Source organism: Diadema setosum, chromosome 13 (assembly GCF_964275005.1).
Source record: "Diadema setosum chromosome 13, eeDiaSeto1, whole genome shotgun sequence".
Lineage (NCBI taxonomy): Eukaryota > Metazoa > Echinodermata > Echinoidea > Diadematoida > Diadematidae > Diadema > Diadema setosum.
The window spans coordinates 6,774,258-6,798,203 of record NC_092697.1 but is presented as its reverse complement, the minus strand read 5'-3'; the positions used below and the strand labels follow the sequence as shown (position 1 = coordinate 6,798,203).

The following is a 23,946-nucleotide window of genomic DNA, read 5'->3' as shown; positions in this document are numbered from 1 at the left end:
TTGATGTACATGGTATGCTGTTATGTGATACGTTTTCAATGGGGCATTGTCAACATCATGTGAGTGAATACATGTATTCATTACGTATTTTATATTTTCTGTGAAATTTTGTCATGGTTTGTCTCAACCTGCATAATTTAGACTAGATCCCACGCTGGAGGACTTCCCCCTCACACGCATTGTGCTTGGCAGATTGCGAGGGCTTTCTATAAAAGCAAATCCAAGATTTACTGATGTTTGCATCATGATAGTTCACATATTTTTGTCATTTTGTGTCTAAACACAATCTTATTTAAAACATTTTTTTTTTGCGTCATGTTGCAAAAATTGACTTCTGAATGCCATTAATTTCAGGTATGTGCAAAAGGGACTGAAACTGTCATACTAACCCAGTCAACTTCCAATGTAGATGGGAAACAAACATCTTCAAATCAGGCTAGCTGCTAGCAAAGACTTTGATCTAGATGTACAGTGATTCTGCACAAATCTTGCACGTCCCCTGTTCTGGTTGAAGGGATTCGTTGAAACCAGGACAGAAATTTAGTTGTGTGATCAAACTAGGCTGGTCTTCGTCTTTCTTCTTTGCTATCTTTTTGTCAAAGTGTGATTTTAAAAGCAATATGTGATGATATAAAATGAATCTGACTACTTCATCATGTGGTACTGAAAAACCTGCCGGCATCCAGCGGGAAGTTGATTAGCTGACACTTCCCTTTAAAGTAAGGACCTATCTCACCACACACTGTTCTCCAGTGTGCTCTGTACTTTGGATGACTCATTCCCCGTGCGATGACACTGACATGACTGCAAAGTGTGTGTAATATTCCAAATGTCATTATTGCCGCAATGTGTCTGTCCCCGCGAGCCAGTTATGAGCCCTGCGGTGCGTGTAGACGAGATGAGTCTAGCAGAACCCACGGGATCGGTGATCCCCTCAAAACCATATGGTAAGCCTGTTAGGGTCTCACCAAACATTTCACGGCCTCGCTCCGAATATATCAAGTTCATTTAATATGCCATTGATGCCAGTGATTTGTTTCCTGCAGTGTACATATTGTATGTAGGTGGCGACATTCATGTGAAATGCAGTGATCGTAAGTTTAAATAGCCATTGCCAGTAGATTGATAGACCATTACTTCAGTATCAATCTTGTCAACTACTTAATTAATGCATGCATGTCATCATAAAATATTGCGTTTGACTTGCGTTGTACAATGTTGAAACACTTGTAACAAACTTTTTTCCCCATCACGCATTGTGATAACAACTATATAGATGTGGAGTTGCGTAGGCACAGCCAACTGAAGTTTGCCAATATTTTATGGAGGCAATTTTCAATTCTCAAATCTAAGTTTACTCTTTTATTACGTTGCAGTTTGAGATATGCACTCAATTTAAGAGCCATTGTTTGCAGTTCTAAGCTACATGTAAGCTGTGCTCTTTTATTTCCATAGTGATATGATTGATTCATCTATGAAACTACAATACTGACAGTGGTTTCAGGATTGTGAAGTTCACTTTATAAAAGGCGTTGATACTGTATCTTGCTGCCAAATTTATTACAGGAAATGTTACTTCCCAAAGTGTACTTTATCTAGGACAGTCTATTAGTGTACATTCGTGGTTGTAGCAGGGCCTTGCAACAAAGTATGAAGAGCATATTATGGTGCAACAAAAATGCACTTTGATGCATGAGGTACAGTGTAAACAATGCAAACAATTCAAAAGAGAACAGCATGTTACTCACTTGACTATGATGTTTAGCATTTTGATGATACACTTGGACCAAATTGTTCACACAAACAAACAAAAAAAAACACACAAAAAAAATGTACACTGACTGCCCAAAGACAACTGTCACATTGGGGAGAATATCCTCAAGCTGTCTTGGTCATTGCATCAGACAGATACTGCTGAAACTTGTATTGTACAGCTATTTGAGACAACGTGTGATCGTTTGAAGAAGGAGGGCGATTAGTTTGATAGCACAAATATACAGTGACTTTGTAAACATAATGCACATACTGTACTTACATTTGTACGTGCATGCATGCATACATTTTAAATGTGTAAGTACCAGCACTCGTGATGTAATCAAGTGATATGGTAGCATCTTGTCGTACACATAATTGTGGGACTTTGCAAGTATCTATCACGATGGCTATTACATCGAATCTGTATGCAGCGGCCACCTAAATAACAACCCCCTTTTCATATTTCTCATGATCGGTCATTATAGACAGGTTTGATTATAGAAAATACAATTTGTACATACATAAGAGAGGGAATAATAACTCTGCTGTACAATCATTGAAGGATTTTAGTGGACTTTGTACTGTTTGTTTGAAATATAGGTCCTCTTTTAGGTCAAATACTCTTACATTGATTGAGCTTGTCCTGTTGTCAAGGCTCAATATGGAAATGACGGTATCATCACGATTTGTATCACTGCAGGTGTATGACAGAGTATTGCTCCTCCAAATGTTTGGATTGTGATGTAATTGTGCCGATAGTGTGGTACCATGTGATTATTGTAGCCTTGTTTTCAGTCGCCACAATTTTAGTAGACCTGGGGCCCGTTTCATGAAACTTGTCATCAGTGACAACTGCCACATTTTTATGACAAATTTGCTCTCAGCCAATCAGATGCAAGGATTTCAGTAGCTTGTCACATCTATGACAACTTGTCACTGATGACAAGTTTTATGAAACGGGCCCCTGGTGTGAAATGCATAGATGTGACGTACAATGCTTGTGATACAAACTGTATGTGTAATTCTGTATGCCTGCACAGTTTTTTAGCCTGAATTATACATGTACATCAAGGTCACATACACCATTATAATATGTGCCAGTAGTGTTAATGGCTCTCTGGTCTGTAGGTGCTTGAAATGAGTGTACGTACACTGTCCTACAGCATGTACATGTACAGTACAGTATAGTAAAATACGTATGTCACACAGCTGATTGAAATGAGGCACGATTATCAATGCTAGCAGGAATTCATGTTACAACTGTACTGTCTTTAATTAAAAAAAATAAAAAATAAAATGTCTTTGCACAGTAGGAAAAAAAAAATCAAAGGTACATAGTGCAGTGTCCTGAAGGAAAGCAGATGAAAAAGAAGTGTGGTATTCAGTAGTGTGTACTGTATATTATACAAACCTTTAAAAAAAAAATTACAAATGAATTTGGATTTTTCCTTCAACACATAAACTGGATTACATAATGCACTCTACATATTTAGTTAATCATCTGCATGTAATCCATCACATCATAGTAAACAAATGTACCATGCACTAAGAGGCTCCATCTGAAATATTATGGATCGCGAGGTGGCAGAGAGAGTGTGATTGTCTCTGGGATGTGAGCTTTTGAGGTGGCAGGAATACATTGTAGCACTGTTTTCTGAAGGATGCAGCCCCAAAGAAACCAGTGCAATTTCTGTCACCAAGGAAACCAAAGTTTCACTATTGGCTCAAAACAACTAGTGTATCATAGATTAGTTTTATCCATCCAACGAATCTAAAAAACAGATGTTTTAGTTAAATTGTTAAACTAGAAAAGCACTCAGAGAGCGCAGCCTCCGCCAAGCATGCAGCTCATTTCCACCACTGATCTTGTTCTTCCATAGAGACATCAGCGATTTCCACCCATACGTACTGCATTGTGTGCTGAAAGTCGCCCAATTTCCCAATATAGAAGCCTTTGTTACGTCATAAACCCTCAGCTGCACGGTGCGCCTCGCCCTAGCAGAAACTAGAGCACGCACTCTAGTGCGCATGCAAACCTCAAATACGCGCGGCCTGAACTCCCAAGTTCATTGACCCTATCTGCCAAAATATCAAAAATCCTTCATGAATTCTCCCAAAATTCTCAGATCACTACCAAAAGTTAATCATTTGTTACTTGTGTCATTCTCAACCATTCCTGCAAGTTTCATCCCAATCCGTTCACTACTTTTTGAGTTATTTTGCACACGGACAAATACACGTATACGAACGAACAAACAAACCAACGGTAACGAAAACATAACCTCCTCCCTTGGCGGAGGTAATTAAAGATGTTTGCATATTGCACTGCAAATGATCAGTGTACCACAGTGAACATGATTTACAAAGGTGTCTGTGAGGTAGGTATTGATATCACTTTATACAAGCTAATTTTGATGAAAACACAAAAACATTGATCGATTGCATGCACCAGTATGTACAACAACATTCAGGGTGTTGCATTATACAACATGCACCTTCATGTTGTCACGGTATAACACATTTTTCTCCACTGACATGTAATTTTCAACATCATAGGAATGTTATCTTTGGTCATGATACTGTGTAGACTAATCACTGAAGAGGATTTCTTTAATGACAGATATTGTGATTATATAATTTATAAACCTCACTTGACTGCCTGATAGCAACTGGATCGGTCTAGTTTAATGTTTGTGGGAATGTAGGATTTCATAAGGAATGGAATTTAGGCATTTTGGACAAAATGTATCGCATTTTCCACTGTGTACATGAAGATGTTTTTGTTATTTTTTTTTTTTTTTACAATAGGCTTGTACATCATTGTGCAACATGGCTTTCAATGTGTAAGGCAAGGTCAGGGGTAATAAGGGATACGCTTGCCAAACGATAAGCAGTGATTGAATATTGGAACCAAAGTGCTAGTGCCTAAATCAAATCTGCATGGGCAAGGCGCATTGAATGCCAACTTCATATGGAGCATCAAACCCAGTGCCCCTTCATTGCACGGCCCTTCCCATACTTATCTGTCCTTACCTGGTGACCTAAGATGCTCTTTGTCCTCCTTAGAGGACCTGGAGGGCAAAGTTTTGTCTGGGCATCATGGGATTCAAAAGAAGGTCAAGAAATCCAGTCCAAACCAACATAGCAAAATACAAAAACATTGTGCCTTCATTCACCTCCTCTTGTTTTGATAGCACATTTGTTCAAATGTACAGTATGTAGATTCCTTTAAAGGGGAAATCCAGTCCAATTATAAGTTAGTCTTATAAGAAAGAGTAAAATATTACAAGTTCAATGTTGAAATTTTTTATCGAAATCAGGTAAAAAACTAGGAAGTTATGACATTTCAAAGTTTCACTAATTTTGCAGGAAAAACTTCTTGAACAGTCCATTTCATGTAAATGGCAAAGTGAGCATGTCATCCCCTCACAATTTTTGCATATAGTTTGCATATAAAATTGTGAAATTTTCAGTTTTTCATTCAAAAGCAATTATGCCCGAGGCTCAAATCCTGATATATCTAACTGATCACTATTCTGAAGATATTCAACCAGGAATAACATCATGTTTCAGACTTCAGTGACAGAGACATTGAATTTTTATCACTGTTTTGTACATGTGTGGTCAATGGAAAATTGTGAGGTTATGACATGGTTAGCTCATTTATTTGCATTTAATACATATCCACTGTACAAGAACTGTTTTGCAAAAATTAGCAAAACTTAAAAATGTCATAACTTCCCTATTTTTCATCCAATTTCAGTCAAATTTTTACTGTTGAACTTGTAAGATTTTACTCTTTTTTATCAGACTAACTTATGTTTGGACTGGATTTCCCCTTTAAGAATGTGAAGTTCGCCAGTAGACATTGAATGAATAGTATACATACCGGTATACTCACATGTATACAAGCTTATAAATTTCAATTCGCTGTGGACAGACTTGCTTGAGGAGCTTAGATTAGCAATGCAGCTGCCAGTGTATTTTCTGACTTCATCAACTCATTTTCCTGTTTCTCCAGATCATGATTTTAAGGTTCATAGAACTTCTTGTGCCAACTATATTTCTTCTGAATGGGTCTTCAGATTTGATGAGTAGTAAATGTTCTGCATCACTTTTTGCCATTGTATACATTCAATGGTTGGTTTAGAGTCAGAGGAGCAATATTGCTCACAAAGGCAGTGGAGAACCTGCAAATTTGGCTCTTGCATAACATTTGTCATTATTTTGTGGAACATTGTTTTTAGAAGTAAATACTGTATACACCATACATTGTATATTTAGCGAGTCTAAATATTTGTGAATCGGGACTTCCCGATGATTTCGCGAGTGGTTAAATCAGCGATCGTGGAGTGCTGTACTGAACAGAGAAATGTATACATGTTCATCACGTTCATATCGGGATCAGAGTCATTATTTTTGCAAGTCTTTAATTTCGCAAATAGCACCTGACTCGCAAAATTTGTGAAAACAAAAACCTCGCAAAATATTTGGCGTATACACTATTCATTTTAATCATCTTGTAATATATAGATAATGTTTTGAATCTGCAAGCATTGTAGACGATTTATTCTTGATCATGTCAGAAATGAGATTTTATACTTGTTTTAATGTTTAACAGAATGCACAGTGTAGTTTCTGAGACCAAAGTTGTTTCAGTATGCTGTGGGTATTAACAAAACATTCTCCATCATTTCTGTCTTCCTTTCAGAATCATTCTATCCTGGTGAGGCCCAGCCAAACTGGAAGGCCATTCCTTCTCACCTCCAGGGGCCCAGCACTCAGTGCAACATGTCCGGCGGCGGTAAACCGGACTTCAACCTGGAACGGCTGTCACCTCACGCCAATGGCCTCTCCGTGGAGGACATCCAGAGGGGAGGACTCACAAACGGGGCAGTAGATGGGGATCAGAGGTCCCAGTCCGATGCAGCATCCAGCTCAGGCAGCGAGCTCCTCATCGACCTGTCGGAAGCAGACTTTGCCCCCTCCGCAAAGCCCTCACCTCTCCTCTCAGCCCTGCAGGAAAGTCTAGCCTCCCAGAGTAACCAGGAAGGATCTGAACAAAAAAGTGATACTCCCGATACTACGGGTGTGATCAGTGACATTGCCTCTGATAGCAATTCCCAGCTGGATAAACAAGACCTCACCACATACATGTCCAGTGGCTCAACCCGGTCAATGTCGATTAGTGATTTGCAGAGCATTGGGACCTCTTCCCCGACAGAGGAGCATGGTTCACACAGTGACCCGCAGCCAGGGATCGGAGAAGTCAGTGCGGTGGAGCAAACTCATGTTGTGACTTCAACAGAACAGAATTCCTTGCCGCATGTCTCACACAGTGGCTTGTCAAATGGCTTCATGGAGGGATCTACTGTGCAAGACAGCTCTCCTGTTGATACGACTGAAATAACCAGCAGTGACAGTAAACTATACATTGAGCATGAAACAACTAAAGAGCCCAGTAGTGAAACTACAAATCCAGCACAGTTAGAAGAGAAAACATCTCAGGATTATAGTTCTTTGAACGGTGGTGAGAACAACAGCATTGGTAAGAGCAGTAACATTGAAACTTTATCCCAGGACACCAGGACCAACGTTAATACCAGTGTGCAGAGTGAGGAAGAGCCTATTACTGGAAAGGGTTCACCAGCAAGTAACTCGCTGAGCTCCAGCACACCACCTGTTGACACAGAAATCATGCAGGAATACATGAGGCAGGGTGCCAGGCCAAAGCTGCCAGGCTACAGAACTCCTGAGCAGAGTCCTCTGAAAAACACTGTTGAGAAAGGCAAGGAGGTACCCAAAGATGGGAACGCGAAGATGACCAAGGTTTCTGGCAAAGGGCCAGTGATTGGATTTGGAACTCTGCAGAACGTGACGGTGTCCCAGTCAGACCTGGACGAGTTGGATCGATTGGATTCAAAGCCTTTGGCATGTGATGTGTCTGGGAATAGTGTGCCATGCCCTGCCACAAACGCTCCGTTTGGATCACCGAGCACCAGTATTGGTCCCGTTCTGCCCAATGTGAACACCACAGTAGGAAGCCAACAAATGGGGACATCTGATAATGGTGTCATGCTGCAAAATACAGCTCCTGATAGTTTCAGGAACAATTCCCAAATTCCAAGTTCTGTCAATACTCTACCCTCTTCTGGTCTAGCGCCTGTAAATACAGGTGTTGGACCACAAAGTAGTTCCCTGCTAGTTCCAAATGATCAGGAAACCATTGATGATAGAGTTAGTCCACTGTCAAAAATTCTTGATCGCCAGTATGAGATGGATATTCATTCACATGGTCCAAAAGTAGGCAGCAATGAGCTTTCCAGCATGGACCCATTCTATGGGGGAAAACAGTTTGAGTCATCCACAGAAGAGGAGAGACCTTCGGAGAATGTGGATAAACTTTCGGAAATACCATCAACTATGCAAGTACTGCAGGAGCCCTCTGTCAGTCAAAATGTGCAACCTGAAGTTACCGTGAGTAGGGACAGTTTGACTCCCCCTGAGAGTAATACAATGGGCTTTGCCATCGACGCCCAGACAGAAAGTGTCCATCCGCAAAGTTCTCTTGGAACTCCTGTGAACCACTCGGAGCAGATTCATCAGCAGGCTCTCCCAGAGAGTGTTGGTGGTCAGCAGTATAGTCAACAGGGTACCGCTCTGGAGACCACATTGGCGATGCAACATCCGCAAGGCCAGTATGGCGAGGCCCTCACAAACAATGCTGCCAGTTCCCAAGAAGTCAGGACAAGTGATTCCCTACAAGATCTCGCCCCAGTCCAAAGCCTAGCTCTCCCTGCTGGGGCACCCGCACAACTCTCAACAGCCCAACCCATTCAGCCTGGTATGGTGCCAGAGATGGGTATTGATGCCCAGCTTGCTGACCAGAGTCAGGAGCTTCCTCCAGATCCTCCCACCTACCAACAAGTGGAGCAGGCTACAACCAGGGAGCATCCCGTAGTGTCGCGGCAGGGGCTTACCCTTAACTTTGACCACACCAACCATGAGCAAGTGAATGGATACGGCCCCTCCCTAACTGACACTCCTCAAGATTACGTGTATGGAGGAAGTGAATCCTCCCATTTCACTACACCGCCCAATGTCGCTCTGACTCCGGACTTTGCTCTTCCGGTGGATGGACCGAACGGTGTTACTGAGGCATCCCATGCCATGGTGCCGGTTGACAGTGGGATCGTGGTGGAGAATGGTGATGCTTCCATTCCCGAGGGCATCGACCCCATGATTGCACAGAACAATGCCCTCAATGCCCAACACATGCTGCCGGGGCAGGATGGAGAGGGGGGAAATCTGGCCGTGCCCGGGGAGGTTGCACCAATCTGGATTCCTGACTCGGAGGCACCCACCTGTATGAAGTGTAGCGTCAAGTTCACATTCAGAAAGCGAAGGCATCACTGCCGTGCCTGTGGGAAGGTATGAACGTACCCCCCTGCTCTACCCCACCCCTCCCCCAGTTCTTGCAAAATTATATAAATACAGGTCCCTCTTCTCTTTGAATAGACAAATCACTTACATCAGCAGCCATCTTTTGCTAACATATTCCTTTTTTGCTCATATTGAAAGTTTCTATATCTACCATTGTAAATATTCATCTTTTATCATCAGTGCTTAATATATTCATTCAGATCAAAATCTGTAAAATTGCTGTGGAGAGATATACTAGTGTTCTGCATTATAATATGCATTTAAGAAAGTGCTGGTTTTAAACCCAAGAAGCATTGGCCACACAGACCATTTTTTTCTTTCCAAACTGAAACTTTTATGGCTATAACTATTAGAACATGTCATGCCTACTTATTGTAGTATTATATGTGATCAGAATCAATGGCAGGCTAACACAAAGCCCTCTTTGTTCGATCTCATCATCAGGTGTTCTGTTCCAAGTGCTGCAATATTAGAATCAGGCTGAAGTACATGGACAGCAAGGAGGCGAGAGTGTGTGTCAACTGCCTCAATGCAATACTCACAGGCATGTATACCAACCAGGCTCTGTTGCATATAAGTTGACATCAATCACAACTCAGGAAATCAAACATAAGTCTCTGAATACTCAATTCTGATTGGCCGATATCTGACATATATTTAATTTTCTGTCCAGGATTGACTTATGTTTAGTTGCATCTTTTTATGCAACAGGACCCAGAAAAGGACTCATTATACCAGAGAATTCTATGGATGTGGTATCTTTTCGTAACGATTTTCACTCTATCTCTTGAAAGTCTATGATAGGACTCATTTCTCATACTTTTTTGTAGAAGCGGACTCTGATACTATTTCTCTAGGACTTTTACATTGCTACAGTGGTTTCTCCCTGTGAGTGAGACAGCTATCTATTATTTTAACCTTTCAAGTCCTAGGGAAATTTTGTTGCCAAAATTATTACCTTCCCATCATGAAATTAGCACATGTGAATTTCACTGCATGTTTCTTACTGGAGAAAGATTGTATGAAACTAGTGAATTAAGTCTGTGCAAAATCAGACAAAGAAATTTGCCGAAATTTGCCAATTAAAAGACAAACATAAACTTTATTCTCTCAAAGTTTGTTGCCAATTTAAGGAGTTAAAAAGTTAGCAATGAAGAAGCATTTGATATCATGCAACCAAAGCAATTATATATAAATGTTTGTCTACATGTGTATGTTTCCCCTTTAAAAGCTGCACTCCCCGTAAGCCCTCGTGTACAAATATGCATGATAGAAACTGCTGAATATCAGGATTTATGATTTAAGTTGTGATGTGTTAATATTCAGAGTTCAAATATATCACATCAAATCCAATCATGAGAAACTTTGCAGTTGTTGATGCTTAATTTATGTCTGTGTCTTTTTGTTCTCTCCACGCTCCATCCAGCCGAGGCACTAGAGCGAGTGAGAAGGCAAGGCGGCAACACGTCGCTGGAGAACAGTCCGGCTGGTTCACCGGCCCACCAGCCGGCCGTTAGCCAGGCAGCCCAGTCCGAGGCAGGCCCGGCTCAGGACGGCTCCATCCAGAGGAGCAAGTCGGTTCTCAGGAGACCCATGTCAGAGGGTGAGGAAAGACCTACAGTAGCACTGAGAATGGTGCATAGCCACATCTCAACGATACAAGCCGATGCTTGTGTGCATGCTTTTGTGTTGAAGAGATCACCAAGAAATGATCACCACTGAATTAAAATACCAGCATACTAGGAATTTCTAATAGTGCAGTTACAAAGTTACTGGCCACATTATGCTGAGGCACGTGTTGCTTTGCTGTTTCTCATTTCTTTTCTTTCCATCTTTTTTTTTTTTACATTGTATGAAAATACTAAGAATAGACAGAGACATACAATATTTTGCATAAAATAAGAGAATGAAGGCTAAGCTTTCTTTCAGCAAGTGTCAGGAAGTAATAACAATTCAGATTTTGAGAAGTCATGGAGGAAAAATGAATAGCAGGAAAGAGTGACATAGTGTATAAAGTGGCATGCCATTGACAAAAGAAAATGGGATTACTGAGCAAGAACAGGAAATTATGGTACTTACCTTCTTTCCTCAGGCTCCAGACCAAGGGAGACTAGAAACGTCCATTTTTCAGACGGCACTGCCCCTGGTATGGATTCCGGCCAGTCGCCAGTGCAAGCGGAGGATAGTGGGGAGACCCCGGCGGTGTCAGGTGTGGGGGAAGGTGGTGTGACAGTCGCACCCGTCGAACCCCCTTCCCAGTCCCAGGCCATCCCAACCTCCATCCGTGGCATCCCCGAACTGCAGGGCGGCAACCGGAGGCGGCTGCAGAGGCAGGGCTGGCACAAGAGCCTCATACCGGAGGATGAGAGCAGGCTGCCCCCAGTCATTCTCACCACAGAAGTGAAGGGAGGTCGGTACTCATCTCTGCTCGTCTTCTTGAAATACATCATCTTTCAGACCTGTTGGCTTAGGGAAATGTTTGTGTAGGGATAACTCTGTGATTGCAGGTGCAGAGGAAAGGGTTTTTTGTTACATCCGTTACAATATATTTGTCATTTGTACAAGACTTTTATTTAAAAAAAGATAAAGATTGTGATATTTAATATTTGTAGGAAGTCTCTTGCATGGCAGAAAGGTAATATGATGTTATTTGTGGTCTGCCGGTAGTGGGTAGTACTTCTGAAGAAAAATAGAAGAAAAATAGGTGAGGTTTGTGAAGTGAGAAAATTTGCATTTTACAGGAAAGAATAGTAGGGTATACGTAGAAGAGTGAGGGGTATTGTGAAGGTGAGGATCGCAAGAAGGAGATAGGGTGCAGGACATGGAGGGTGGAATGAAAGATGGCAGTGGTACAGGGAGTGCACTGGCTGTCAAGTGGGAGCTTGGTAGTCCAGTGGATATGACTCCTGTCTAGTAATCAGGAGATCGTTGGTTTGAGTCTAATCCAAGTGTGTATGCCCATGAGTTTTTGTCATGGCTTCTTCTTAAAGGACAAGTCCACCTTCATATACATGAGGATTAAGAGAATGCAGCAATATTAGTAGAACACATCAGTGAAAGTTTGAGGAAAATCGGACAATCCGTTCAAAAGTTATGAATTTTTTAAGTATATGCGCAGTCACTGCTGGATAAGAAGACTACTACAGTGTATGATGTCACATGCGTACAACGATATAAGGAAAAAAAAAGAGAATTTTACAAAACTTTACTTTTTGAATAAAATGCAAATTTCTTCAACTTGTTACTGACTTATGTTAAGGGTAATATTATTCCCACTGCCTTCTGAAAGAGAGAAGTTGAGTGTTCTTTTGTTATGCGAGAAAAATGGAAATATGTTGAATTTTCTTTATTCTTTCTTTATAACGTACACATGTGACATCACAAGCTATAGTAGTCTTTTCATCCAGCCGTGACTGAGCAGAAACTTCAAAAATTCATAACTTTTGAACGGATTGTTTGATTTTCCTCAAACTTTCACTGATGTGTTCTACTAATATTGCTGCATTCACTCAGCCCACATGTCTATGAAGGTGAACTTGTCCTTTAAACACTGAATAATTGGTGCTTATTTACGTCAGTGAAGGGCCAATTGTCAATCAGTTGCAACAGGGAAACCCTCATATAAAAAAGCTCACTTACGACAAGGTTCTGCTTTTACCAAAATGACTTCACTGGTCCAGATTTTCCACTTCTGTACTAAGATGGTCTCTTTTTCACTTCATTTATGAGGTACTGGTCATAGTAAGGCAAAGTTGGTGTTCCCTGCAACCTTACTGCAAATGGGGTTTCCATGTATCAAGGTTTTAAAACATGTTGACAGCTAGTAGTCGAGATGAAAGACAAACCAAGGTGGTAATATCATTAATTTCGAAATAGTATTCTTGTATTACATATTTCATGAGACCCGTTCTGATAAAGAAGGATGCAGGAATATATTTGGGGTGGTATTCCAGAGTTTGTATCCAGCATCAAGAGTGCCTTCATTTGTACTTAAGAAGGAGAAATGGCAGTATGTGTTGATAGATACATGTACATGTCCCTGTTTTTCTGTGTCTTGAAATATAGTCATTTCCTACATTATGTATGATAGTGATATTGAACCTTGAGCATCATTATGTGAGTTTCTTTGAAATCTATTGCTCCATTTTCTTCCTTTTTGGGCAGAATTTTCCGTCGATGACAACCCAAGCATGGAAAAGATTCTCTCTGATCTTAAGAGTGAGTAGCTTCATGCAGAGTCTGGTGGACATTATGTTCTTGAAGGTTATGCATTGATGGTGTCTGCTTTATAGCAGGCTAAAACAGGCAGAGAACTGAGTGATCCCCTTAATTTTGTATTAATATTCGATATTTTTCCAAGATGACAATTTATTGATGGTAGAGGCATAAAATGATAGGGAAATATGTTTTCATTGGCATCATTTTCCACGTTCAATCATCTCACCGCTTCAGTGAGGATGAGTCATGAAAAACACCTACTGATAAAATTTGCTGTCCAACATGATAAAAAAAAAAAAAAAAAAATATGTACAGTTTACAGTCATATCTATTTATAGCGGCCACCCAAGGGAGATGAAAAATGTGGCTGTTACAATGTACACAGGTGGCCGAAGCTATACACAGGGTCTTCAAAATGGATTTTCCTTCCAGGAAATTGCTGTTAGTGGCCATATACAGCAGGTGGCTGCTGTAGACAGGTGGCCACTGTGGCAGGTTTGACTGTATTAGATAAATGAACAGAAAAAGATGAGCAAGTAAAATCTTTGAATTGTCTCCATAGTGAATGAGTTCATGAAATCTGTTGATATGTCTTCTATTTTGCATTTTCCTCCAATTGTGACCGTGCACCTCAAAACGAACATAAAGTCGCACACACTGATTTTGCGTGAGGACTGAAAATAAGTGAAATGGGTCAACCAAGCCGAATTTGAATTTTTCATATTTTCTGAAAGAGCGGGTCTTCTTTTACATTATGCTAAAATTTGGTATCATAAAATGGGCAGGAAAGTGTATTTTTTTAGCAGTTTATTTCGAACATTTTTGGTAGAATAGTGTGATTAGGTGTGTCTTTAGAATCCCTTTTTCATTTCTGTAAAACCTTGTCCACACTCTTCACTTTCAACTCTAATAACTTTTGAAAGGATAGTGCTACTTCTTTGAAAGTTGGTATTGATTATTGACAGAATGTGTTAATGAGGCATGCTTAATTTCAGTATAATCTGATAATCCCTTCATTGTTGTTACTCTGGTGGTGTACTTCCTGTTTTTTGTCCCATTCATCGCACAACCAGCAGGGTTTGGTAAAGACTAAGCGCTTGAATAGACACTGTACTTCAGAGCCTCTTTTCTCAGTTCACACTTTTCCTGAGTTTGTGCTTTCTTTCCAATATTTAGATAGGTTAGGAGAGTCCATTTGATTTGAGTTATACATCATTTTAAAGCTTAAAGTCTGTTCTTTCAGAATATGGTCTTAACTAAAAGTTCATGTCTGGCGACTTTTTGTTTGTTTTGAGGTGCAGAGTCACAATTGTCCTAAAGAAACATCAAAGAAATGGTGTTTGATTACCCATATGTAATGCCACCTCATCTCAGATTAAAACTGGACCATACTTGCCTACAGCCCAACAGGAATTCATTGTTATGCAATAATGCTTGGTAACACATTTTCCTTACATTATGCTCCATAACTCATGGTGATCTTGATCACCTTAAGTTGAATGTGTCATGAAAAACAAACAAAAAAAGCTGTGAAATGACTTTTGTAGTCCAATAGAGATGACTTGGCTGAAATTCAAGCTTTGCTTTCTCCTAGCTGCACAATGAATTCCTGCTTTCACCTCATGCTTCTCCATGCATGTTGCGAGACTTTAATTTCAGGTCCTTTTTCTTAGAGAAACCATTATTAAGAGTAATGCTGTTTTCTCATCTTACATTTATTTGGGTACCAATACATAATATTATCATACTATAATGTGCTTTGTCTGTTACTGCTGCTAGTCGGATACTGTGGAGTCAAATTCTTGTCTTTTATTCAACCAGGTGAGAATCCAGATCCTGTTGTATTCGTGCTCAGCAAGAACCTGATGGTGGTGGTCCAGATAGTTGACTGTGAGTAAAAAGAAGCCGGCTTTAAGCCATGGGCTTTAAGCCATCCAATTCAAACTTCACTGGCTGAAGTTTACACCTTTCTATGACTTTCATATGATGTACACCATTTACAAATGTTTGATTTGTATTATATAAAGATGTATATGTATACATACTTAATGAGAGAAAAGAGAATGATTTCTTCTTTAATTCAGAAAGTAACTCCTGTTTTTTTTTTTAATCATTATTATTATTCATGTAATTGTTTGGAGGAATCAAGATATTCTATGTCATAAGTAATGCTGAGGAGTCAGATAGGCTTAGTGTCCCTTTGAAGCTGCAATGAGTAGTAGCAATAGGCGACAGCAAGTCCATTCCTGTGCACCAACAACTCTTGAAACTTTTGAAATGTGATGTCATCATCAGTTCGTGGGGTAAAATGTAACTCTCTCACGACCAGAATATCAAAGTTTTAATGATGTTCAGGTGTGAGTTTCTTCAATTTGTCTCCCTCTACAAGTGAAATTTGTTAAGATCGCAGTGCAACATGTTGGTTTATTTACAGATCAGCAGTTGCAATCTTAACAGATTTCATTTGTAGAGGGAGACAAATTGAAGAAACTCACACCTGAACCTCCACCCCTCTGAATAATATCTTGCTGCCAATGATGTTACTTGCAAACGGATTCCCAGCAGTGGTGGTAGCGTTAATCTTTCTCAATTGCTGTTCATCCTTTGCTCTGTACCGACGGTGCTTGCAGTGAACTGCTGCGTGAACCGCACCTGCTGGTGCTTCAGCTCCAAAGGTCTGGCCACCGTCGGGCAGGACGAGGTGGTGGTCGTCCTGGAGTGTCTACCGGAGGAGAAGGACATCCCCAGAGACATCTTCTGCCACATGTACAGCCTGTATGAAGACGCCAAGAGGGGTGAGTCTTGTACCCCTTCTCTCTTCATGATCAGGCCTTGTGTACCCATTCCTTGTAGCTTGTTTGACCTTTGACTTCAGAAAATCCTATGCATTTCACTCATACACTTGCTTCTCCATCACGGACATCCTGATATTAGAATGTAGTACCTTTATTAAAGGGAGAACATAATTTTCACTTGCCTGCAAAACTGTTGATTTATGCTCTAAAATGTACACTTACAATGTATGTATAAAAAATGCATGAAAGAATATCGTGATAACAAGATTTAAGTTGGGTAATGGCGAAAATGGAAAACATAAACCACAAAAGTTTACCGGACATACTACAGTCTCTGAGCACACCTGATTGTGGTTGCTACATATTTCTATATATATATATATATTTTTAATTCATAATCAATGATCAGCAAATCAGGCCACAGCAGTATCCACTCATCTTCAGTGCTGGAGTGAATGTCAGTGTGATTGCTAGGACACAATCAATCATCTCGTAACGTTCTATTCACCCACTGCCAAATGGGAGTATCAGTTTAGACCAATTTACAAGTCATCTCAGTAATTTCCTGGTGTATGGTAGAAAAAGAATTTATAAAATTTATATAGAGCAATATGATTGTGTTTTGCTCACACTCGTAGTGATCGTGCACATGTATTGGTGCATTTGTTGATAAGAAGAGGCCCATAATGTTGGCTGTAAAATTCTGAATAGCAACTAGCAAAGGAAGCATCTTTTTTTGTGTGTGATTCTTTTGTAGGCATCACAGTAACAGACATGAGCCACACCCTGTTTTCTGGAGGCAGTTTCCTTGGTAGCAGGGACCACGGGGGCTTCCTCTACATCCGCCCCACCTTCCAGTGCCTGCAGAAGCTGATCCTGCCCGAGGCGCCCTACCTGGTGGCCGTCCTCCTCCAGAAGTGGGAGACCCCCTGGGCCAAGGTCTTTCCCCTCAGGCTGCTTCTCAGGCTCGGCGCTGAGTTCAGATGTGAGTCTTTTTGGGGAGAAACAATTTGTTTAAAGGGATCATATAGTTTTGGTTGAGACCCAACTTCAGGTTTCTAATATTTTTTTTTTTGTGTGTGAAATAATGAGAAACCTTTTATGAAATATGAAAGAATAGTAATTCCAAGAGGAATTCAATGTCTATTTGATGAAAATTGGTTTTGAAATGGCTGAGATATCCAAAATAGTGCCCGCCTAATAAAAGGTGGGACCCATCTTTTATTACGATCGCTTTGTTTTACTCTGTTTTTGGATTTCTCAGCCATTCCAAAACTGATAGTCATCAAATAAACTTTGAATTCCTCATAGCATGGTATGGTCTGTACTATTTCATTTAAGTGGTTTCTTGGTATCTCGCAAAAAGTTGAAAGCCCAATTCATATCTCTACCAATACTATACCATCCCTTTAAGGAGTTTTGTATTGAGAATAAGCTCTCCAGTGACCAGTGATTGTATGTATTCAATCCTCTGCACAGAATTCAAATGTGAGTTTTTGAAAAGCTTTGCATTGAGACTGTATTCATCATTGATAAGCAAATGAACAATGAAAGATGAAAGAAATGTAATTATAAGAATGACAAAATTGCAGCAGAATGTGAGACAAGTAACAAAAATAAGTATTAAATGATTTACAACTTTTGGGGGCATGATATGCATTACGTTTGAAAAATACTATAAATTCAACCCAACAACAAAATATTTGACTTTATAGCGAGGAGGTGATTGACTTACAGACATAAGTTTATAGAAAGGTACCATGGTAGATAGATAGATACATCTGTAGATAAATGGATGAATAAATATTTGAGTGATGAGCCCCACTTAAGAGGGCATTTGTAGAAATGATCATCAAAATGTATTCTATAAAGCAATTAAAGCAGAGCAGAAGGGGATTTTTGACTCTCCAGTGTTACTCAGGATGGGTATTCTAGCATACTCTCAGTACATGTACTGTATTTTTAGGAGTGGCAGCATTGATCATTACTGTTTACTGTAAAAGCTGTTATTTTGCAAGGATTTTCATGATCTTCGTGATTTCGCGAATCACTGTAGGGCTGCAAATTTAAGAAAACGTGAAAATATTGGTACTCGGATAGGCATTTGTGCACTGACAATTTACCTTGTGTCAAATCATGAAACCCTTTATCGAAAATGTCTGCGACTTCCTCGTTTGCAAAAATATCTGGGTGGTATAGGTAGTTGAAATAAGATATATAAGTAGTTATGTTATTACTGTTTATTCACTCCTGTGCAGATTACCCATGTCCACTGATGAGCGTAAGGTTTAGAAAACCAGTCTTTGGCGAGATTGGCCACACCATTATGAACCTGCTTGCTGTAAGTAAAAGAGCTCCGCAGCAAGAGTAGGGGCATTGCCCCGAGTTGAGTGATGTCGATTGTAAAATGGTTTGATGGAGCAATTAACATCAGAGAATGCTTGCAATATAGATCAGTCACTCAAATCTGCTTGTTCCCAATCAATTCAGTAAAGTGTGTGTTATTCGATTTGAGTAAGCCTGTAGTGCAGTATAAGGAAGTGTGGTTTTTTCGTTATGGCACTAGTATGGCCATCAAAAGCTAATCAACCTACTCTTTACGTGATATTGTTTTCTTTTTTTATTTACAGTTTTAGAGTTGGTACATGAATGAATTAGACGGATAAAAGAAATTGTGATGTTTCTAACTTGCTCAGCAATGATAGCTGGTGGTTATTTTTAATGCTTTGTTTTTATTATTTTCAATGAAGAAATTGCTAGCCTATTTTGAAATTCTGCAGGATATTATTTTGGCAATGACTATCTAATGCAGGCATTTACAGGCTTAAATACTAAAGATGAACCTTAAAATCTTTCAGTAGAACTGAAGAAGAGGGGTGATATTCTGTCATTGTTCTTTCTTTCTGAGCTTTCTGCAAAGGAAGTACATTGTAATTCCCACCATTTGTGCTGTCTTTTGCCCATCATAGTGCCATTTTAGGAAGGCTAGTTTGCATCAATTCTAAAGAAAGGTGCTGATGTAGATTTATGTCATGAAAGAAGAAACATTCATGGATCATTATTTACTTTCATATTCATTAATTTTCGTCAGGACTTCAAGAATTACCAGTACAAGCTGCCGGTCATCAGAGGAGTGGTCATCCACATGCAGGACAGACAGACGGTCATCAAGTTTCCGCGAAATAGATACGATGAGGTGAGTCCATGGTATGTTGCACCTGATCTGATTGGTGGTTGCTCTCGATTGCAGTGCAGCCTAGTCTCTTCGATACAGCAGGAAGCTGACTGAAATATTGACATTTTCGTACTATCCTGACCCCCACCCCTCCCCCCCCCCCCCGAACAAAAAAATATATTTATACATGTGTGTGTGTGTGTGTGTATATATATATCTATATATATATATATATATATATCCCTAGTTGGCACCTTAGGGAGACATATTGGGGGGAAGTGTCTTCATTAGGGAGACAACTGGTCATTAAGGAGACAATTTTCGTGTCTCCATTGCGTAAACTGCCATTGAACATGTAATAATAAATTTGCATATAAAACAAATGGAAATGTCTTCCAAATGACCCATCTAGGAGTATATATATCTATATATCTATATCTATATATATATATATATATATATATATATATATATATATATATATATATATATATATATATATATATATATATATATATATAAGCCTTCCTGATGTGGGAATACTTTTCTTTCCTTGTTAGAGATTTGTGTGATACACAAGAAACTCCCTGATTGCTCTTCAGAATCCCCCCCCCCCCCAAGTTAGACATGTACCTGTTGGCACTCCCTCTCAGTGGCCAATCCCTTATATATTTTTATCACTCTTTATTTTATTTCATTGTATTTTCTTATTTCTTAATGAAAAATACATCAATTTTAACAAAACAGAATAATATACCATGGCAGTGTGCAATGTATGATATCCAGCTTCAATGTACAATTAAAGAATATTGATGATATTAATGATAATAATAGTAGTAGTAATAGTAGTAGTAGTAGTAGTAATAATGATAATAATAATGATAATAATAATGATAATAATGATAATGATACTGATAATGATAATGATAATAATAGTGATAAAAATAATAATAATGATAATAATAATGATAATAATAATAGTGATAATAATAATGATAATGATAATAATAATAATAATGATAATAATAATAATGATATTAATAATAATAAAAAACTGACTGTAAATTTATCATTTACACTTGAAATAAAAACCTTGCTTTGGATGGTATGATGTCCTCATACAGCCCCGGCGATACGGTGCAATTAACTCACCGAAAAGAGGCCAAAGCTTTTGAACTCGTAACGGTCATCTAACACTGTGCGGAGGGAAGGACAAAAAAATCTCGAAAGTTCACCTTCTCATATCTCCCTTATTTTACCACCAAATCCCTTGAAACTTCACACATATATCTAATATGGATATATCATCCTTCATATGATTTTTGGGCGAAAATGCTGATGTATCTTTAGAGATATGTGTGTTTTTCTGTTTGAGTCAACGGTGGGAAAGGGTTATAATTTTTTTCTGGACATAAGTCTGCCCCTGCATGAATATGCATTTGATTAACATATTGCTAGTCTGTAGACACCAGACTCACTACCTGCGAAGTTTCGTGTTTGCGCAATTAGTAGTTTGGTGAAAATAAGAGCAAAAAGACAACCGAATTTAAGAGAAAATACTGGACATGCACAATTAGATCATCCTCCTGCGCATGCGTTCTCTACTGGTCAGTGCACGCTTAGCCAATCAGCGTGTCAGGTTCGGCGCAATGCGATAGGGTTCGGTTTTCGGTCCACAGGGTGGTGAGTGGGCAAGAGAGGAACCCTGCAATGTGCTTCAACTGTTTCAGGCAGCACAAAAACCTATACATCAGAGTGCATACTGCTTACGCTATGGATTTTACATGGGTCACAAGTGACAGTGATCTCAATTTTTTCCCGACATAACCGTGCGCCAAATTATACAGAAAAGATATTTGGAACACAGTATGAATATACTACCATAAGTCATATACTGAAGTTTTATTTTGGGGCATTGAAGGAAAATGTGAAAAAAAGACACTTGTTTTGAGACCAAATTTTCTGTTTTGGAAGCTAAGTTTTGACATTATTTTCACAGGTTTATCCTCAATAAAACCAAAAATAACTAACATTGCGAGTCAGAGAATAGTTTCTTCTTCAATTTGCTGTATAGATTTAATCATTCGATGGTTTCTGAGATGAGATATGAATTGCAATTGTCCTGCAACACTTCCCCAGTGGTTTTGCGTACACAAGCTGTCTACTTCATGCAAATGAGGCTTCGAGGTCATATGCTTTTGGCGAGTTAATTGCACCGTATTGCCGCGCCTTCATAATTGACTCTGAAACCGTCCTACGTTTGGCCCAGGAAAATCAAAGAAGTGATCCTTATAAAGAATAACTCTGCCTTGATTAGGGGTCCTGAAGACACATTGTCATCTATTCATGTTCCATTGATCCCATCACCAGATGGGCAGTGAAGGTGCCAAAGAATCATTGACTTGAGGAAGTAAATTAAAGTGGAAAATAGCTAGTCAAATATACTGTTGGTTGGAGCTTACTTTTACAGCTGTATATCTCTCCCCAACCGAAAATGTTTTCTGTATCACCTTTCATAGTGTATGATCAACCAGGGGTTTAGGAAATTAATTGCATCCACATCTGAAACCCATTTGCACGAATTTACGAAGGTGGTTCAATTGAAACCATGGTGTAAACCATGGTGTAAACCATGGTTTATGCAAATTTCTTCCGCGTAAATACGATTGACAGATTGCGTACGCCAACAGATGGCCAGTACCAAACGCGCATTGATACACGCATGTCAAAGATACGCTTATTTCACACTCATTATAGACCATGGTCTTGTACTATGGTCTAAGTTTAAACCACCTTCTTGAATTTGAGTGAATGTTTATTACTAATCACCAGTTTGAGGATGTTGACATTCTTAACATGTACATGTATGTGTGGGTTCTTTGTAGCTCATGAAAGTGTTGAACAACTCCAACGAGCATGTGATGGCGCTAGCCGCAGCCTTCAGTCAGGATGCCGACTCCCATCTGGTCTGCATGCAGAACGACCAGGGCACGTACCAGACGCAGGCCATCAACATCCAGAACAAGCCGCGAAAAGGTGAGGCCCCACCCACTTGCCCTTCAGGGAAACAGTGACAAGTTGAATCAGCTACTTCATATGCCATATATTTTGCAAATCTGATTTTTCGCGAGTGGGGAGTTCCTGACATTTTTGGGAGTGATTAAATTCGCAACCATGGAATATACTTTTATCACGGACCTTGCTCATGTACTGTGTACTGCATACCAGCACATACACGTGTGCACATTGCATTCTGGTCAGGATCAGAGTTTATATTTTCGTATGTTCTTAAAGGACAAAAGTTTGTGATGTCACGTGTAAAATGATGTAAAGAAAATATAAAGAAAAGTCAACATATTTTCACTCTTCTCGCATGATAAAAGAACACTTGACTTGCCTCTTTCAGAAAGCAGGGGGAAGGATATTACCCTTGTACATACTTCAGTGACAAGTCAAGGAAATGTGTACTTTTTTTCAAAAAATAAAATTTTTTAAATTCTCTTTATGTTTTACTTATTATATATCATTCTATGCATGTGACATCACACACTGTGTAGTCTTCTCATCCAGTAGTGACTGTGCAGAAACTTAAAAATTCATAACTTTTGAACGGATAGTCCCATTTTCCTCACTCTCACTGATGTGTTCTACTAATATTGCTGCATTCACTCAGTCAACATTCTATGAAGGTGAACTTGTCCTTTGAATGCACAAATACCATCTGACTCACAAAATTTACGAAAATAACCCCCCCCCCCCTAAAAAAAGAAAGAAAGATGTTTATATAGTACTCAAGCATGTATGATTGACTTGCATGCCGTTATCCTCTAAGCATGAATGAGAAAGGGTTGTGCTGCAGGTATGTGCAAGACAGAGGAAATCCAGTCCAAATATAAGTTATCTGATAAGAAAGAGTAAAATATTACGAGTTCAGTGGTAAAATAAGGAAGTTATGACATTTGGAAGTTTTGCTAATTTCATAGGAAACAGTTCTTGAATGGTCAATATGAATATGCAAATGGCAAAGTGAGCATGTCATACCCTCACAACTTGACATATAGTTTGTACATAAAATTTTGGAATTTCCAGTTTTTCATTCAAATGCAATCATGCCAGGGGCTCAAATCCTAATATATCTAACTGAACACTATTCTGAAGTTATTCAACCAGGAATAACATCATGTTTTAGACTTCAATGACAGAAACATTGAATTTTTGTCATTTTTTGTACACGAGCAATGGAATAATTGTGAGGGTATGACATGGTCAGCTCACTCATTTGCATATTCATATCTACTCTACAAGGACTGTTTTGCAGAACTAAGGAAAACTTCAAAATTTCATAACTTCCTTATTTTTCATCCAATTTCAGTTGAATTTTTACCGTTTGAATTTGTAAGATTTTACTCTTTTTTTTTATCAGACTAATTTATTTTTGGACAGGATTTCCCCTTTGATAAGGTGCTGAGCAATGAAGATTGGTGAGTGTGTGTATAGACTTGTGTGCTGGAAAGTCTGTGAAACTATATCCTCACATTTTTTATGCCTCCGCCATGAAGT

General features: G+C 39.3%; 1 protein-coding gene across 1 annotated transcript in view; it reads left to right on the top strand.

Annotated features, from left to right (window-relative positions):
• LOC140236830 (uncharacterized) overlaps positions 1-23,946 on the top strand; it is a 61,625-nt gene that overhangs the window by 30,314 nt on the left and 7,365 nt on the right. Inside the window, exons 3-13 of the mRNA XM_072316769.1 lie at positions 6,467-9,186; positions 9,643-9,742; positions 10,625-10,801; positions 11,291-11,608; positions 13,363-13,416; positions 15,238-15,306; positions 16,047-16,211; positions 16,969-17,196; positions 18,470-18,552; positions 19,303-19,407; positions 22,272-22,422. Coding sequence (XP_072172870.1) covers positions 6,467-9,186; positions 9,643-9,742; positions 10,625-10,801; positions 11,291-11,608; positions 13,363-13,416; positions 15,238-15,306; positions 16,047-16,211; positions 16,969-17,196; positions 18,470-18,552; positions 19,303-19,407; positions 22,272-22,422 — 4,170 coding nt within the window. The remainder of the gene's footprint in view (positions 1-6,466; positions 9,187-9,642; positions 9,743-10,624; positions 10,802-11,290; positions 11,609-13,362; positions 13,417-15,237; positions 15,307-16,046; positions 16,212-16,968; positions 17,197-18,469; positions 18,553-19,302; positions 19,408-22,271; positions 22,423-23,946) is intronic.